At 40.6% G+C, this 20010-nt stretch overlaps 1 protein-coding gene across 2 annotated transcripts in view; it reads left to right on the top strand.

The window, feature by feature from the left end:
- The window catches only part of kcnab1a (potassium voltage-gated channel subfamily A regulatory beta subunit 1a), a 136488-nt gene that overhangs the window by 44430 nt on the left and 72048 nt on the right, over nucleotides 1-20010 (top strand). The window contains exon 1 of one of the 2 annotated variants that reach the window (XM_051957858.1): nucleotides 1503-2721. The exons of the other annotated variant lie outside the window; for it this stretch is intronic. Within the exon in view, the coding sequence (XP_051813818.1) occupies nucleotides 2513-2721 (209 nt within the window). The 5' untranslated portion in view covers nucleotides 1503-2512. Of the gene's footprint in view, nucleotides 1-1502; nucleotides 2722-20010 lie in introns of those variants that run through there. 2 annotated transcript variants of the gene reach the window in all.

Consider the following 20010-nt stretch of genomic DNA (forward strand, 5'->3'; position numbering starts at 1 on the left):
TCCGCTTGACACCCCTTATAGAAATACTGGAAAGCACACAACATTATCACCTTACTCTACACACACACACACACACATATGCACATGTAGCCACTGACATACCGGCATATATATACTTGGATGTGCAGTAATTAAACACACACCGATGCATTAATTCTGTCTTTTCTCAGGTCTGTTACGCCTCAGCCGGCTGTTTTTAGTCCTTCTCCTGATTCCAATCTCCCCACACCTCCCCCAGTGCGTCCATCCATCCTCTTCTCCTTCACTTTGATTTGTAGCTGCCTATGGGGATTGTATGTACAGTGTGCTCACTGATTTGGGGGAAAATGATTACTTTATATCGGCAAATACTTGTTTCTGACTTGGACATGCAGTACAGTCCAAAAAGAAAATCTGTTAAACAACTGAAGTTTTCCCTTTTTACTGCAGATTTTTTTCCCCATTGTTGTAAAACGCATGATAATATCAATACAATTACAAAACTAAACTGTAAATTTATATGTCTGACGTGAAATAACATTAAAACATGCATTACATTTCATAGTAAATAACTATGAAATGTATATTATTGAATAAAAATCTTTTTTTCATATAAAAAGACTCAAACTATATTCACAAATGTATTGTAAAAGACTTTCATTTTATTTAGTAGATGAAATTATGATATTCAACTAAAATATTCTTGAATATTTCATTTAAAGTTTAACTCTAAAATTTGATCAAAGTAATGACAATCACTAGACAATATAGTTTTGTTTCTGTAATTGTTTTGTTTGTAAAATGGGAGATCATTTGTATAATTACATACTTACAGTCATTTTCATAGCAAAAATGTTGAATTAATGTAATTTCATCATATCTATAGGTAACTTCACTGTTTTTGCACATGTAAATGTCTTTCATTGACCATTAAAAAAACAAACAAAAAACTTTCAAAATAAAAGATAAAAATGTGTTTAACTAGGGAAAATGGTTTTAATTTATGACACCGTTATTTAGGTTTTTTTTTGTCAGTGTATATTATCCTCTACTGTTGTTCAGTTGTTAAAGTTCAGTCCAGTCATAGTAGCAGAACATACAGCCAACTGTCACTGCTGCTGTTACAATTATGACAGCGTTTAGTCCAGAAAAAAGAAAACTGACACAGAAAGAGGGCAGAAGAATAAAAAAATAATACTACAGAGAGGCTGCTGTGTGGAGTGCAGAGGGAATAAAGAGCACCAGGCTTTGTTGTATGGACATTACAGGTGAGGAAAGAGAGGAAGGAGCCTTCAAAGACGTGTTACAGGTAAGAAACAGCGAGATGGAGACAGGTCGAGCTGAAAGAGTCAGAGAGCGAGTGGGAGTAAGAGAGAGAGCGAGGGAAAGAGAGAGGGAGGGAGGGAACTGTGAGCTGCATTACATTCCTCAGTTCCCTGAAGGTGCGCTGTCGGTGTTGGAGCTGCCCTGCTGAGAGAAACAACAGGAAGAAGAAGGCAAAAGAGAGAGAAGAGCATCAGAAAAGATCGGATAGAGAATAAATACCGTGAGAGAAAGAAGGGGAGTCAGAGGAAGCGGGGAGAAAGAGGGGAGGAAACTGGGGCACAAGCATATTAGTGACACACATTAAGATCGGCAGGCAGGACCCAGGGAGCGCTGAGGAGACTCCGGAGGAGGGAGGAGAAGTGACAAGACTGGAAAAGTGCTGATGGCACCAGTGTGATGGCGCACCGTGCCAGGACCTGAGAGCGACTTCCCCCCCTTTTGTTTCCTCCTCCTCGCTCTGTGCCCCGTCTCCTTATCCGTTCTCTGACCCTGTCCCCTCCTCCCTCACCCTCCTCTCCCCCATCTCTCCCTCTCTCTTACCGCTCTCTCTCTCTCTCACACACACACACACACACACACAGTCAGACCGGGGAGAGCGCAGCGCCTGGGTCGCATCTCCGTCTCTCACTGGCTCCTCTTTCCATCCCTGTGCACTCTCTGTCTCTCTCCACCTCCTCTGATTGTCATTCTGCAGCTGAAACTCAGTTAGAGGGGGGAAAAAGCTCCGCATCAGAGGGAAAGAGAGGTAGAGAGAGAGAGAGGAAGAAGAAGGAAAAGCAGTTGGGGGAATAAATTGGGGATCTCTCAATGAGCTGAGGAGTCTTTGTTCTTGGAGGCTTTTGATGATTGACCTCTTCTGTTCTGCTGCCTCTCTTCTACGAGGAAATACTTAAAATGGAAGACTTGGTGTGAGCACAGAAAAAGAAGGAGCTCTTGCAGTTTTTTTTTTTTTTTTTTGCTGCACGGAACAAAGTGCACATGGAGACGCAGCACTTGGAAGTGAGCGACTGAAGACTTAATCCATTTACAAGGAGAGAGAAAAAAGCACTTCAGAAGAAACGGGAGAACCTCAACACAGACCCCGAGCAGAAGAGGACGAGAATCAAGAGAAGAAAACAATAAGGCAGTTTGAGACTTTCCTGTTTCCACTTCTTCTGTGCCATCTGTAGTTTTTCTTCTCCTCTGCTCCACAAACTAAAGCTCAGCCATGCAGGTGTCCATCGCCTGTACGGACCACAACCTGAAGAGAGGGAATGGAGACCACAGCAAGCAGAGCGCCACCAGCCCCAACGTGGTCAACCAAGCCCGGGCCAAGTTCCGCACCGTGGCCATCATTGCGCGCAGCTTCGGCTCCTTCACCCCGCGACACATCTCACTGAAGGAGTCCACGGGGAAACACACGGGCATGAAGTACAGGTGTGTGCGCGCAAAATGGGCTGGGTTTAATGTCCGAAGTAGGAGTCAATTGGAGAAGCAATTTGTTCGGTTCATTATGAGTATTTTTTCATCCACTTTTATATGTGCTGCTCGTGTTCTCTGATCCAACCCTTCTCATCTGCTACATCTTCATTATTCTTTTATCATACCTCTCAGTTTTCTACATCCAATTTGTCCACATTCACACCTTAGAGACTTTGCATGCAACTTTGCTCCTGTGTTTTCTTTGGAGGTGAAAAGTTTCAAGAGCAAATTATACATAAAACCTTCAAACAAGGACACACTGCCTCCAAGAAAATCATTTTACTGATGCTTTTGCAAAAACTCAGTCACCTACTGATCAGTTTTAGTGGATTCTTTGAGGGATATTAGATATTATCTTCTGGGAAACTTTTTTTAAAATCCCAAATTACTTCTGTAAGTTTTTGGTTTGCATGTGTGAAGAGCTTTATCTAATGTAATGCACTGCCAGCAAACAGTATTGTTTGCATTAAATACAAAATGCTATTATGTGGTGAATATCGATACCAGAAAAATCACTTTAAGATCCTGATAACTTTCAACCCTCTTCTCTTGCCTTGTCTACATTTGAACTGGAGGATTTTTAAAACTATTTTTGTAAATATAAAAACAAAAACATTTTTTTTAAAATCTTCCCAATAATCTCCTGACTCACAGAAATCTAGCTGCATCCCGCTCCTGCTCCCTCTCTGCCCTAAAATCTCTGCTCATGTGCCTTTTGTTGGAATCATATTGTGTCATTTCATAGAGCCATGCTTGCCAGCACCATCTGAAGCGCCTTCTGCCAAGTCTGTTCTCTGTTGTCCGTGAGCCTGCGCTACACATTTCAAATCCGATCCGCAGCCTCCAGACTGATCAGTAAATCATACAGTAGCTGCTCATTCAAACTGGATGTCACAAGAAAAACCTGACAGGATTTCTGAACAAATGCTGTCCGGTGAGTGGGGAGATTTTACTGACAGGGCCTATGTCGGTTCTGCCTTTCTCCTCATCTATAGTTACATGAATCTGTCTTCCTCACGAATACTCCATTTCTAATGTTCTCAGATGCCATGAATGGAAGACCACTCTTCTGCTTCTCTCCCACACACCTAAACTCCTTTTCTACCTCTCTCTCTCTATTCTCTCTGTGTGGTTTGGTGAGACAGCTCTGCAGTGTGGGCTGAGTGTCTGAGTTGGATTTGACCTCAGCATTGCTGTTGCTCAGCTGACTTGTGTGTTTGACTCTCACAGCCTCGAGCTGGGAATCTTACGTAAAATATGGTGCCATTACTCTCTTTCCGAGCTGTGTGGATCACCGTGAAATCAGACCGGAGTGTGTGTCAGAGTGTCTGTGAAGACTCAGGGTTTGTGCGTGTGAGCAGAGATGAGATACTGACAGAATGCAGGCTGAAGGTAGTGCTAACTGTTTGTATATTATATTTAATAAAGCCACATTACAGAACTTGTTTCAGTGTCAAAGTAGACTATCAGACCTCAGTCTGGCAGCAGTTTATGCTCCAGCAGGTACATTTTAAGGGTTTGTAATAGGATTTCCAAGTGTGGCGGATGATGCCAAATCTAAAGTCTGCAAATGGTAAAATGTGTCTCATGTCATGAATTCAATAAAAAAAAAGGGCATTGAATGACTTTGCGAGATTTGAAGGCAAATAAAATTTTTATTCACTGTCAAAAATGGCAGAATTACTTTTTTCCTCTCCTTTTCATCTGGTTTTGGTTTTTAACCTGGATGAAAGGTGTGAAACGGTGAAGCAGTTTTTAGTATTCCTACTTGACTGCTGCGTGTGCTTTGTGCCATAAATGGAGTTAAAGTATTCTTGACTCCTTAACTGTTGACTAGAGTTGCGGAGGACCCAGAGACAAACTGAATATCAGCAGAATATATCTAACAGGCCTTTCGTAAAGACTGAACATGCACCCGAGTGAAATAGGCCTGTGGGACCTTTTTAGCTTTGTTTGAATTTATCAAGTAGTCTATTATAAATTTTATCTTGGGCACTCTGGAGAGGACTGTTATGAGATTGTTTAGGACTGGACTTGCATTACAAGTTGTCTAGACTCTGAAGTAGTCTAGACAATGTGTAATGTAAGTGGGTTATGATACTGTGTGACTAGTAATGGGAGCAGGGTGAGCAGTGTACAGCATGTGGCTTGGTGCCATGTAGCTCTGCGTTGGAGACCACGGGTCAAAATGATGAGGGTGGCCAACAAACACGCTGAGCTACCTGCAAGTGACACTAAATTAAAAGGAAATTGTCCTCTCAACCACAATCTGATTCAGTGTTGAAGAGTTAGAGGCATCTAGAGGTCTGACCTTCCGGTTCACCTGTAAAAAAAAATAAAAAATAAAAAATAAAAAAAAGAGCACAGAAAACATTTCTGAAAGTTCCGAATGAATGAATAATGAACATTGTTGAATTTGCGTGTTCATTGATAACCTTCTGCCAGTGTTATTTAAGCACACTGATGTGTCTCTAGAAGCGCAAATTAAGATTTGTGAAGCTCAGTGACGGACTGGCTCATGTTTTAAGTGGCATCTCATGACACCTTCTGACAGGGTGTGATTGAGTATTGATCGATCTGCCTTGAAAATAGACGTAGCTGGAAATGGCTCTGACAGTAGTGTGGTGCCTGTAATTACAGCCACTTCAAATGACTTCCGGCCACAGATTCTTGTGCTAAACATTGTTGTACACAGCATTGTTGTTAGTAAGATGATGCAGATTGAATCTGGAACTGTGGCAATGCTCATGATTTTCCACATGATTTAATGGGCAGCAGAGATGTAGCGCTGTGCAAATGTTTTAGCTACTATTTTTTATTGGATAACTTTGTTCAAAATAAACTGAAAAACGTCCACGCTGGTTTCACATGTGTTGAACTCTTAATATCACTGCATTCTGTAGGGAAATCGAGCAACATGCAGACTCACTTCTAGCAAGGATGAGCAGTCTGGCCGAAGGATTATATGATGACCATTTAGAGTAGAATCATGATCCACCGTCTGAATCATAATATTTCCTTCCTCTTTTTAAAATGTAGGTTAGTTACAACCAAACAATGAATAATTTAGAATTTTTCTTGACTCTTGTTGGTTTATTTAAGAAGCGGCTGCATGACTTGAGTGAGCCCATGACAGATATCGTAACTTGTGACCACAGTGGACTGTCAGATCATGACTGAGCGGTTTGAGGTGGTACAGTAGTACTCAAATACAACTTAAAGCCTAAGTGTATGTTTTGAAATGATAATATCAACGGAAAAAGACAGTTTTATGTGTCGAGCTACATGCTTTCATCCTGTTTTCACGATGTTGACCGACAGTGCTAAAAATGAGACTGAATATTTCTTGTGTGCCACATTCACTCAAACGCCACAGACAACATATTTTTTGACACTCAGAGGAAAACCATACAAAGTGGTACTGCTGGTCACCTCCGGCACTCTCAACTGACAGTCATCACTTAAAGTAGAAACCACTAGATGCAAAAAATCATCTGCAAAGATAAACTTCTGACAGCTTGTGGTTTTACCTTGAACAGTTCCTCTCCAAACTTTACAGATAACCTTCAACAGTATTCCCAAACAGAGCCTTTCTGTTACAAACGTCCCAAATGTGCCTCAACCAATCACACTTTTCTTTACTCCATGTCGAAAAGGAACGTTATATAGCGCTGTTATTTATTGAATTATGTAATGACAGTCTGCACGATACCACTGTGAAGCAGATCATGTGCCAAATTACAATCATCCACGGTGCAGATTATCATATCGCCCACCTTGAACTCACAGTGGTGACACAAGCGTTGTCTTGCGTGCCAGGATTTTATAACGTTACTCATATGTTTGTCGCCACACATGTCAGGCAGTGATAAGGAATATTTACAGTCAGTATTGACATTCTACCGATACAGTCAATACACGTAAAGCCTGGATAATGATGAGAACAAGACTGAAGCTGCACACATTCGTTTTGGTGACTTTAGGGGTTTAGTCAGTCAAATTTGATTCATTCTGCGGATTACGACATACAGTAAATCAACCCTACCACATGCATATACTACACAAATCACATCTGTTCACACTCTCCTATACACAGCTTCCTCTATAGGCTCGCAAACCATATGCCAGCGCAGTCTTCCTGTCAATTTGTCATTAAATGTTCAGTAGGCAAAGGATGGTGAAAATTACTTCTGACAATAGACGCAGATGGGCTAGAGTTTCTACTCAATGCTGTATAGGAACAATGAGCTAGAAGATGGAGCGGGAAGAGGAGAGAGATGGAAACGAAAAGAGACAGAGAGGGATGACGAGAGACGACACCAGTGTGTGTGTGTGTGTGTGCGCTAATCATTCTGTGCTGTATTGTCTTCTGCTGACAGTAATGCTCTGAGACACTATGGGATGAGATAGACCTCCTCTCTCTCTCTCTCTCTCTCTCTGTATTTCTTTTTGTTTCAGGAAGTGAACCCAGGGTTGCACACACCATCTGCTCTGGCACTGCAGTGTAGGTGAAAGCATGACAAGTGAGGATGTGTAGGTTTCTCACCGTGCACCTGTGTGTGTGTGTGTGTGTGTGTGTGTGTGTGTGTGTGTGTGTGTGTGTGTGTGTGTGTGTGTGTGTGTGTGTGTGTGTGTGTGTGTGTGTGTGTGTGTGTGTGTGTGTGTGTGTGTGTGTGTGTGTTTTGTTCCATGCGCTTCGTATGGCACCTTACAGTCACTCAGCATAATACACATCCACATCGGTTACACAGCAGGTCAGGCTCTTTAACCATTTATCCATTTTAAACACAAACGTATGCTTCACTTCAGTGAAATGTGTCAATCTAGCGCCTGGCTGACACAAAACAAACCAGCGTGTCTTTGTGGATTTTGGAAGATAACAAATGAATGAAAAAAGGCATTTTTGAAGCAGCACAATGGAGCTTCTGTTTTGTCCGTATTAACAGGAACAACCTTGAATGCTGGCAGAGAGCCTGTGGTGATGGTACTTTAAGTGCTGTCATATTAGACTCTTATGTCCTGCTTTGTTGATACCTGCACAGAATATTGTAACTGCACCACAACTTTCATAATACCTTCCTTAATATTTATATACTTGTGTAGCATGTTGTTTCCTGGTGCCCAATGCGAGCTTGACTAAGTAGAAATCATTTAAATTTTAATAAGGTCTGACCACAGCAGTGCAGTAGAACAGTGCAGGCTTGGTTTGTGCATGTGTGGAGGGGTGGGATTTGTGGTTGCATTGCTGTTGGTCTGAATACAGCGATAAGATACTGGATTATGGCGGATTTATGGACACGTCCTTTGTGTTTCATTCCAACAGCACTGCAAAGAGAAAAGGTTCGCTCATCTATTTTTCAATGCAAAATCATCACGCTGATGCACTGTGGTTACTTTCACATTCAGTAAACATCATATGTATCAATCAGTCCGTCATATATGTGAAAAGAATACACAGGAGAGACAAGAAAAGTGAACATAGATGATCTCATGAAGGGATTCTGTCCCCCTGCTGACGTGAAACTACTGTAATCTACTGAGCCACCAGGGTGCAGGCAGCATGTAAAATGAGTTAGAGCTGCAGTAATTTTTGTGTTGTCCCCTTGTTGGTTTAGATCTCTGCTTTCTTGAGGCAGAGGGAGGAGGAAGGGTAGTGTGTGTGTGAGAGAGAGAAAGAGAGAAAGTGAGAGTGCAGATGAAGAAGCAGGAAGAGAAGCAGGATGAAGGTATAATTGATAGAAGGAGGCATTAGGAGGCCTGACTTGACTGCTTGACTTAATATCAAATCTATTAATAAATCATTAGCCATGCACAGATATGTGTGAAGCATTAAAATGTTAACTTAGCTTAATACGTGCCCTGGTCTTTAACAGGCTTCACTATCAGTACTGTTGCTCGACCCTATTCAGGCACTGATTCTTCGTATGTGACGTTTGGACTACAGTCTGACTCAGAGAATAACAGAGAGACAGAATCTACATTCCTTATTCTGTTACAGTATGGCAGCTGCAATTAGAAACTGAAACCTTCATAATTAGGTTAATTTATCCCTTCATGAACACAGAAAACCTACAGCTTTCCTGAAAGTTTACTGACATCATACTAACTTGTTTTTGTCCTCACCCCTAAGATCTACAAAAATCAATGAATCAACAAAAACAGCTACACTGTTCAGTCCTCTGTCCTGTTATTATTACAGACATACATTATTTAAACTAGCCACAGCCTCACACTCATACACTCTGTTCTGTTTATTGCACGAAGGTCTGGGTCTTACTGAAAATTATGTTCCTTAAAGCTGCTGTCCGGAGTTTGAATCGCAGCGTCTCCCAAAACACTGGTGGTCCCACCCTCCCTCCCTCTGATTTCGCCCCTTTATTTGTGCACGTGCACAGTACCTGAGAGAAGTGCCCGGAGTGCTGTGGCATCTTGCCTGTTTTGCTGTTTTCCACTCTTCTACATTTAGTACATTAGTAAATAATAAAGGAATTACGTTAGAATGCTGTATTGAGTCTAACTTGTCCTAATACCAAAATAACATGAATCTGCTAGGACGAACGAGTAAAGTTTCAATATGTGATTACACTCGTGTATCCCTCTCGATGACGTTGTTTATCAAACTTAGTGCATTTACGCGTGTATATGTGTTACATTGTTTATTTATTTCTATCTAGAGTTCAGAATTGCATGACTCCTCTGACGAAGAGTATGTCCCAGACGCCCCAACATCTTCCTCCAGAGGTCGGGCATCTAAACGAAGCCGTCAGGCGGGCTATGGAGGCCGTGGTCGGGGAGCGACGCGAGCACCCCGAGCCAAAAAACGTCCTGCAGTCTCTTGACCTGACAAGCCGTGGGATTGGTAACTTTTCTGGAAGTTGCTGATCCCTGACGCTCTCTCCTCCACAAGCAAAACAAATGTGCGCGCGGTTGCGTAGTGCGTAGCTCGCCCACCTCTGCATGGGCTTGCTTGCTGTGCGCGTAACCGTTGATTGACAGCATGACAAAGCTGAAGCTCGAACTTGATTGGTCGGCAGCAACCGGCGCTTTTTGGAATAACATGGGGGTCTATGAGAGGAAGGCGGAGCTCAGGAATAAATTTTCATATCGCATCATACTAACATTATATTGTAGTATCGAACTAGACTAACACATTTAGGCTTTGTTAAACAATGATGCATAAATTGAAAACAAACGGAAACTCCGGACAGCAGCTTTAAAGGCTGCGAAAGACAGAGATAGTTAACAGTATGAGATTGGTTTTTTTTTTAAATACTGTGCAGAACAAAACCTATGGTCTGATTCACACAACATGCTGTGGAAAAGCTAAATCCAAGGCTGGATTTCTAGTGATTAACATTGCTGCAAATGTGAGTGGGACTTTGTGGTTTTCTTACTTTCTAACCTGGAGGTACTGGATTCACATTGGCTCTCTTGTTGACTGTATGTAAAGATGGATATATCCTTATGGACGTCATCAATAAGTTCCTATAAGAGCAGCTTTGAAGCTCAGTGTGGTGGCTTTGGCTGATACCATCTTGGCGCTACATGACTCTTATTGACTCCTGACTAATCCAAAATTGAGAGGTGGAGTGTGAGTGAAGCTGATCTGAGCCATGCAAACCACTCTGGGCTGTGGACTGTCCTATGATGCCAGCCACATGTCATTTGAAGTGGCCATACCTGTTAATCATGCCTAACTTTAGACCATACTATAATATTAACTGTTGAACTGTGCAGAAATTCACTCCGCATGCGGTGTTATGAACAGGGAAAATAGCTATTGGAACCAAAACCATTTCCTATCCCAGGCTGTAAACATGTTTATTTCTGTTGTAAAGTTGGTCATTTTTACATGGAGGTCAATGGGGACGGATTTGGTTTTGGAGCAAACCTCAAGTGGTCATTTGAGGAAGTGCAGCTTTTGGCAACTTGGCATTAGCTTCATTCTTCAGCTCCAGAAGCTGTTGTTTGGTCTTTCTATATCTGTTGTCTATGTAGGCCTCTATTTTGGGATGTGTTCCGTCTCATAATCTCCAGTCCAGCTCTGATTGTGCTCATTTGTATTTGGAAGTATATCACATTCATAACAGCCTTTGGCTCCTGTTTGTGCCAGTCTGTTTTAAAAAAAGGTAGTATTTACCTGAAGTGACTCCAGTCCCATGATCATGTGTGTGGCCCTTTAACAGCAGCTGGCCCTGCTTTCTCAGGTCACTGAGTACACAGTGAACAGGATGGTACTCTACTGTGTTTTACAGGATGGGGTTCCACTCAACTAAGTGATGTTCGCACGAATCTGTCTCAGGGCATCTACAGCAGTGTTTACCAAAGCGAGGAAGAGTAGACACTGTTGGGGGTTGTGAGATGATTTCCAGAAATCAGATCAAATTTTAAAATGATAGGAAATAGCATATTTTAGCCATAAGTGTCTCACAAGATAAAAATATCAGTTAAATTCTTCTTGCTACACACAGACATCACTTATGAATGTGCTGCTCCTACATACTGTGTGTGTACTCAGTAGGCTACTGCAGCTTATACATGGAGTTTATTTTCATGCATTTAGCTACTAGTCTACTGTATATTAAATTACTATTAATTAATTTTATGTTCATTAAGCTGTTGTGCTCTTCTGTGTTATCATTGTGCCTGTGTTTAGATTGACCTATTAGTATGTACGAACAGCTGCACACATTTGTATGCTTCCAGTGGGGGTTTTAAGTCTCTGGCACTATGACTTTAAGGATCAGGGGCTGAAACCTTTGGGATCTAATCTATTATCTATATGACCTCAAAGGAGTTAAGTTTGCTTCATGTTACCAATCTCAGTTTAAACCCATGTGCACACTGTGTTTTGACCATGTACTTGAGTATGCCACTTTGGTGCTTAGATACGTGTGTTAAAACAAACACATCTAAGCACCAAAGTGTCGCTGACTCACTGTTTATTGTACTTTTTGCTCTGGATGTGTGGGTTTCTGTGCCACACAGACCTTTTATCTTCATGACAGCTAAACCTGTTGATTTGGTTCAGTGGGAGAAGGAGAAAGAAGAGAGGCAGCAGATGTGGGTGATGGGGAGGAGTTTAAAGTGTTGCAACAAGCAATGTCAAGGACAAGTGACTCCGAAACTCATAAACACTGCAAAAGCAAAATTCAGACAAACTGACACATATTCATCTCAAGAAAATAACACACACAAAGAGCTTTTTATTATCGCTTTTTGGAAAGCTGAAAAATTATCAATATTTCTATTTGTTACTATGAAATAAGTTTTTTTTTTAAAGTCACAGGTCACATCTGACGTTTATTAAATGCGAAAATATCCAGCAAGAAAAAGCTAGTTCCTGATGACGTTTCAACATGTGTTGCAGTAAAAAAAACAAAAAAAAAACATGAAGGCTTTGTGAAAACTGGGCAAGCTTTTGCCTGAGCTAATTCACACACTGGTAATTTGGCAGAAGAGAGTTGGTATCAGCTCAGACTGTACGTTGCCTGCTGAGTGCTTGCACAGCGCAGTGGTGTGAAAGGCCAGATTAGCAACTACTGTAAACGTGTCTATGTGCTGAGCCATTCTATGGAGGAGCTGCGAAGTGAGAAGAATGATGATGAATAAAGGAAGCAATTCTTTGCCTGCTGGTTGCAGTCCAAACCACGAAACAACAAATACTCAACAGCCCTAACCAACACATTATCTATGCTCGTTGCTATGGTAATGTCCTTGGCTAGTGCCATCATATTAATTTTGGAGCACTTCAAAAGACACACACACAATCATGCCACTTCCGAGGATACTACGATGACTAAGATTAATTTCCTGGAGAGTCATCCTAGCACTGAACATCAGCACCACTTGCCTAAACCTAACCTTTACACTAACAAGCTGTCGAACTAAAAGCAACGATTTATGGTATGGCAGCTTGGTTTTTGACCCCCAAATCTAGGTAAGTCCCCACAGATTTAATGTATGTCTCTGCAATATAAGAATCAACCATATCACACAAGACTCTAAGCTAGTGTGGATAAACTGAAGGCAGCTAAACTAAAGGGTGACAGAAAAACTGGATCAGAAGTAGGGTGATGTGATGTGATGAGAGCAAAATAACCATTCAGATTTAATACAAATTTTAACCAAATTCCCAGATAACCGACGAAATATTATTCAATTTAGTGTCTGTTTAACTTTGCCACCATGGCGTGAATATCAGGAGAAGGTTAATCAAAGGAACAGCTGTTGTTGCTAATTCTCCCATCCGTTAACGTAATTTAATGTCAAATTCAATTGAGCTTTATTTATATAGCGCCTGTTCATAACATAGGTCATCTCAAGGCACTTCACATAATAAGATGAAGACCGTACAATATTTCATTATACACAGAAACCCCACAAATCCAAAGATTCCATTTTAGCAGCTGTTTGGTGACAGTTTGAAGAAAAAACTTGCCTTTAACAGTAAGAAACTTCTGGCAGAACCAGGCTCAGAGGGTAGACACCTGCCTCGACTGGTTGGGGTGAGGTGTAAAGGGTAAAGAGAAGAAAGAAAAAGAAGTCTTACAAAAAGATAAGGAATTTGGAGATACGGGGGGTTATGTATTCTGGGAGCTTCAATGGACATCTGTTTCTGCTGAATTTTGTCGTAGTTTACTTCTGTTAATACATCAACGTGTCTGCGTCTGTCAAAAAGTCATTGCAGTGATTTTGTGGTTTTATTATGTGCACATTGAAAAAGCATTAAAGTTTGACGATCACAGCACACCCATTATCATGAATGCATCAACAGTTACTAATTTTAGTTGTAGTTTTGAACATTGTGTAGGTGGTTATTGTTTTTATTGCAAATTATTAACTGGCACTTGTTTCTGTAGCTTAAGATCCAGAGAAAACAATTATCGACTGAATGATTTTAAGAAACACTCAACCTTGCCTATTATAAATTCAGTATTTTCTTATTCAGTAGTAAATAATATAACATAGTAAAACTCTGCTGTGGAGGCTCTGTGGCTGTTTGATGTAGATTTAAACTCTTTTCAAATATCATAGAGAAACAAAAGCTGCATTTAGTTCACTCAGACTGATAGAGGGATGATTAAAGGAGAACAAGGGAGAGAAAGACAGCAAAGAGAAAGTGTCAAATCTGAATGATAACCAGCAAATCCCTACTGGGGTTATCGTACTGAACCGAAGCCAGAATAGCAACCAGTTGTCTGTGAACTGTTGCTGTGCTTCTGGGCGTCCTGCAAGACGGTGATAGTGTTGTTAATTATAGTGGCAGCCGAGTTCAAACCCTTTATCTCATGTTAGATAAGAACAATACCTCTCTGTGCATATGAACCAAGTACTTCAAGCAGTCTGTGGCAGCTGACTTTGAAGTCACGGTCTGTTTCTTCACATCATTTATCGTGGTTCTCTGTTCTGATTTTATCCCAACAGCAAACTGGACATCTCTGAGTGAAAGGTAAAACTGTCACCCCATCCTAATGCTTTAAGTGCTTTACTCTGCTCACTTTTTGGTTTTTACTTAAAGAAAGAGCGAAAATGGTTTGTCGGGTTTGTTTGTAGTTGTTGAAGGAGATGTCTGGCAGCTGTCCATCTGTACATAAGAACAAAAAACAGATCGATCATGCAAATTAAGGAAGTAGATGAGTAATTTTACTTTTTATTCACACTAACCATCTTACTAGAACTGGTGGTTACCAGCATGTTCAAGCTTTGAAAGTTCTTTTTTCCTACAAATAGCTCTGTCTTCCCAAGGAACATTAGTTCCTCCCAAAAGCTTTTTAAGTCTGTAATTAATCCTTCATCACAGAAGCAGTGTTGTTGTAAGCACACAGGCTTCTTTGCAATTAGTACAAACAATTTTCTCCCTTTCAAGTCATTGTTAAGAGTCTATTTCTGTTTTCTGCTGTTAGTTGTAAAGTACAATGCGGCATGTAAGTACAAAAAAATAATGCATTTTTTACATCACAAAAGCAGCAGATGATTTGTTTGAGTATTAATTTAAAAGTTGAGTTCATATGATAAACTACTATACCCATGCATGAATAACCAAAGCGGAATAATAAAAATTTGCTGGATTAGCTGCAGTTGAAGATCCTTGGACTGAACAGAACATGCCAAGTGAGCTGATAGTTTCACGACTCTCGGAGCAGATGTTTTAAGGCAAACTATGCTGGAGCTCTTTACTCTCCAGTGCGTCACTCTCATGCCTGCAGTGAGATGTATGTCAAAAATCTGTGTTTCCCTTCCTCTGCCATTCTTCAAAACTACACAAGTTGAAATCCGCTTCCCAAAAGCAGAGCAATCAGCGAACAAGCTGCACACCCCCTGTCCTGCTTCCAGCTGAAAATCTCCACATCCTAACAGTCGTGCTGGTGTTGAAACTGCAGGCCCATCAGACGGACTGCTGTGTATGTAACAGCTGACGCCCTCAGGATACCTGTACAACAGAAAGCACGCTATGTCTCCTGACAGTTCTTTCGCTGGATTTGCCAGGATCAACCCTGATTCTTGCCCCACTGGTCAGGAAGCTGCAGGTTTTACATTTTTACAAGGTTCCCTGCAATCCTGGCAACTCTGCTCTTGTTAAATTCCTGCTTGGTGCAGTTATAAACGTTGATACTCTACCTGCATATTAATCAGATCTGATGCATAATACAGAATTAAATGAATGCAAAACAACTAAATACATCAGTTGTCATTTGTGTTATAGATATAAAACTTTGAATGTGAATTTTCTATATACTTGAACTGGAGCGTCTCTAATTTGTTTTTGTTTTTTTGTCAGTTAGCGGCCTTCATGTATTGAAGGTTTACATTTTGAATATTCTGTTTTTCTTAAGATGCAAATCCACAGGTTTCCACAGTAATGAGCCCAGACAGACTGGTATGTTTTGAAACAAGATCTCACCTCTAGTGTCTTGCATTGGCTTCCTACAAGAAACTTCAGCTGGAATAAATATAGACTGTTTAATACAGACATGGTGACAAATTATAGTTTAGTTTAGTTTAGTTTAGTTTCAAGTTTATTTGTAAAAGGACAGCGTGCAGTTACATTAAAAAGATGGTTGCACCAGATTTAGCTTCAAGCTAATTTCCATCTGTAGTCCTATAGAAAAGACTGAATCATTGATCCCTACAGTGAAGGAATCTGGTGAATCTGTTGCTGTAGTGGGCGTTTAGCTGGGGTGGTTTGGATCCATATGTCATTTCAGAGGAAAAGGTAATGTCAGATCAATACAAAGTTGTTCTGAGGGATCACCTTTATTCTGTGATGAAAGAGTTCTGTCCTGATGGCAGTGGTCACTTCCAAGATGCTCCCATTCATCGAGCATAAGGGTTCATGGCAAGGTTTGGTCAAATGGAGATGGTCTAAAATATATATTTTAGGCTTTGCAGTCACTGGACACTAAGTGGAGATTTTGGACTGACGTGTCACACAGCACTCTCCACCACTAAATGTGGAAATACCTTTGGAAGAATGGTGTTCATCCCTCTAGTAGAGTTACATTAACTTGAAAAATCAATTTCAAAGAGCAATAAAGATGTTCTGATGGCACATTATTAATGGTATTTTTGTCTTTTAATGTGTCACTTGTCTGTAGCTCTGTGTGCAATGTATGAAAAGGAAAAGCTCACTGTTTATAATTCAATGACCGACATCGAAGATTGGTTCAGATAGACTGGTTTTTGTTTTGATCCTGCGTTTTAAGAAATTCATCCAACATAAATTCTTAGAGAGCATGCTCACATAGAAATGAGTGACATTTGAGGGTTTTTGAATGTTGTTTTGACTTGAGCAAACCTACAGTAGCAGCTTTACATTTGGATCTCAGATTGTTCTTTGAAAGTGTGACTTCTCCTTTCAAAACAACTTGTGACTCTCCTCCTCCTAACCTTTGTTCAACCTGTTCAGTTACCTCAAGACGTCTGTAGTCTACCTGCTCCATAGGGCTGCTATTGTATGCAGGGTGACAGGGCTGCTGTCAGACCCTCCTCCTGTCTGCATTGCACTGCCAAGAATTCATTGTTTTGTGAGTGTCTTTGTAGTTTTGACACGATAAATAATACAAATAGATATGAGGACACAAACCTGCCAAACACTACAGTATGTGGATGTGATTGCTGGATTGTCTGAAAAGCAGAATTCAAGTGATTACGCCAAGATGATCTGACAAATGTTGTGTTTTAGGTGTACTGAGACTGCAGTTTTGGCACAGTTTTATCAAACAAAGAGAGAATAGAACGAGTTTGTGTTCACAGGAATGACTCAGACTGAAAGTGTCCAAGTAGAGCAGGTCGTTGAAGTGAAGTTAACAATGATCCTAAGTCGCTCCTTTAGTTGAAAGGAGATCCATCCCCTCCTCCCCATCCCAGTATGTAATAAAGAGAATGCATACATTATAAATGCACCTCTATAGTGTAGGCTGTACTCAAATATTTATCATCAGTATGTGCAATGGTCTCATCTTAAATAATTTGAACAATCCAGAGTTTGATGAGAGTTCTACTGCAGCATGATTGTGCTTTGACCAGGTTTATAGCAGAGAAGGTGCAGCAGTGCTTATTCTAAAGACTACATTCATCTCTTTTATTGCCAAGTTTCTACAGAACATGAAACACAAGGAACAAGAACGGCTGATATACGGTAGATATTTTTACTGCTGCTGCTCTGTCTCAGCCAGGTGTTGTCTTATGTTGCCATCTTGTGTATAGGAGGTAATTGAAGCAATTAAACCAACAATTAAGCCACCATCAGAGGCGGTTCTTAGTGGGTCTTATAGCTGACTCCTCTCTCTGCATAATTACCGTCTCCCTCTTTGTCTCTGGTAAATCGCAAATCCTGCTCGAAACTGTTAATGATTCAAAGCGTTTTGTTCTTTTTCTGCTGAAATAGGTGTGGAAGGTCATCAGAGATCACAGTAATCTCTGAGGACATCGCTGTGTAACTTAACAGGTGATGACAGCCTTTGATCTCTGGCGTGTTGTAATGAAAATATTAACATCTCGCTGCTGACGTATTTCTCTGCGCCTCCTTTCTTGTCTTCCTTCACATCGGGCATTTTGCTGACACAATGACAGTGGAATTACACTGAACTACTGTCAGGTTTGTGGTGTAGCCAGGAGTGCAGAGAGAGGTGAAAACAGGATCTGGAGATAGAAAGTGAGAGAAGCTGTCGGGATGGTTATTACTAAGTTTGAGCAAATCCTCAGCTTTGGGGATGTGGTGCATGTAACTATATGTGCCTGTAACTGTGTGTGTTCAGTGTGATGCGTTTGTCCTGAATAGATGTGTGTGCATATGTGCCACTTGTCCTTCAGCGCCTGCATGAAGTATTACACAACAGACAAATGACATCGTAGCTGATAAAAAGCTCTCAAACACTGACAGTGAATGGAGATGGAGTCACACACACTCAGACACATGCCCACTTGCTTCCCTTACAGATGTTCTTTTTCAGTCCTCCTTTTTCTTCCATCCTCAGATTATGCCCCTTCCGCCTCTCTTTTCCGGTTTTCTCTTGGCTTTTTTATTCTTCTCTCTCCCTCTTTCTCTCACTTTTTCCTCCCCCTTTCCTTCTCCCTACAGAGAGCAGTAGCTCACTGAATGCTATGAGGAAAAGATGTTGTACCGCAGTGTCTGTTCAGCTCAGTGTCTTTGATGCATGTCGTACAGCATCACCTAACTGTGGCCCGGGGCTAATGTCATGTTTTCTGTGCGGTGGGCTGACATTTACATACCCCGTATGATACGCACTCACCCGTTAAATGTAGACATGTTAACACCAACACATTTCACTTGTGTTTTACACATGTTACTGTTAAACAGAGAGCAGGAAGGGCTTCTCAATCTGCATCTCGCTGCATGCAAACGCTCTTTCCTGCATGGAAGGTCTCACTGTGCAGTCGAGCTGAAACAATCAACAAACATTCTGCAACTGTTTTGACAGTCTTTTAGTTTTTCTTTATTATTATCAGTTTATTTTAAAAGGGACCATGTACAATATTCACATCACAACATTAAAATGTCACAAGGAAGTGCATGACACAGTGAAACAAAACATTACATACGCAAACTTTTAAAAGCACACACAGACACACACACACAAATACCAATTAAAAAGACATTAATGGTTGCAGTTCTGAGTGTCCTTAAGCAGGTTTTTCAGTTTGTTTTTAAAACTGCCGATAGAAATACAGTTCTTATCGCTTTCTCCATCGTCAAAGTTTGTCCTATTTTGTTTGTCTTGTGAGATAAAAGCGAATAAACTATTAACCCCAAGCAGTTTCTCTGCGGTTTTTGCCCCACTCAAAAAAATACAGTCCACCACTCAAAAGTTTTGGATCACTTAGAAATGTCCTTATTTTTTGAAAGAAAAGCAGCTTTTTTCAGTGAAGATAACATTAAATTAATCAGTCTAAACATTGTTAATGTGGTAAATGACTATTCTAGCTAGAAACAGCTGATTTTTAACGGAATATCTCCATAGTGGTACAGAGGAACATTTCCAGCAACAATCACTCCTGTGTTGTAATGCTACATTGTGTTAGCTAATGGTGTTGAAAGGCCAATTGATGATTAGAAAAACCCTTGTGCAATTATGCTAGCACATGATTGAAAGTGTGAGTTTTCATGGAAAATGTGAATTTGTCTAGATGACTCCCAACTTGTGAAAGGTAGTGTATATATTTAAATTTCTTTGATTATATATTTTGGAAAAATACGATAAATTGTACAACAGTAACACAGCGTTACCAAAACTGAGAAAAAAATGACTCTACATACTTAAGATACAACATTTTTAGTTTGTTACTTGTTTCCATTCTTGTCTCCCATGTGCAAACACAGCAGTTCAGAACAGTTCAGCCAAAAAGTAACAGAGTGTTTATAAGGTGACTGTTGGTCACTACTGACTCACTAATGGCTTTTCAGTTGCAGCGAGGAGCACAACGTGTTTGTTTTTGACAGATTTTCAGATTTGGCATGTAGAATAGAGCGATTTTGATTTTAAAAAAAGCAGGATTTTAAGCTTAGATATGAACAAGTTTCGTGACAGAACTTAACAGTACATATGATTTTTTCAAGGATAGACAGAAAGTGGAAAATCTGACGATCCTCTCTGTATTTATAGTTTTTGCTCTGCATTAATAAATGGTGTAATTTGGGCCATTTTTAAAAGTTAAAATGCCTTTCAAACCTGCCAGCAGATCTAAGGGTTCAGATTAATCAATAGTGTAAAGAACTGTTGG

Source organism: Acanthochromis polyacanthus, chromosome 13 (genome assembly GCF_021347895.1).
Source record: "Acanthochromis polyacanthus isolate Apoly-LR-REF ecotype Palm Island chromosome 13, KAUST_Apoly_ChrSc, whole genome shotgun sequence".
NCBI lineage: Eukaryota > Metazoa > Chordata > Actinopteri > Pomacentridae > Acanthochromis > Acanthochromis polyacanthus.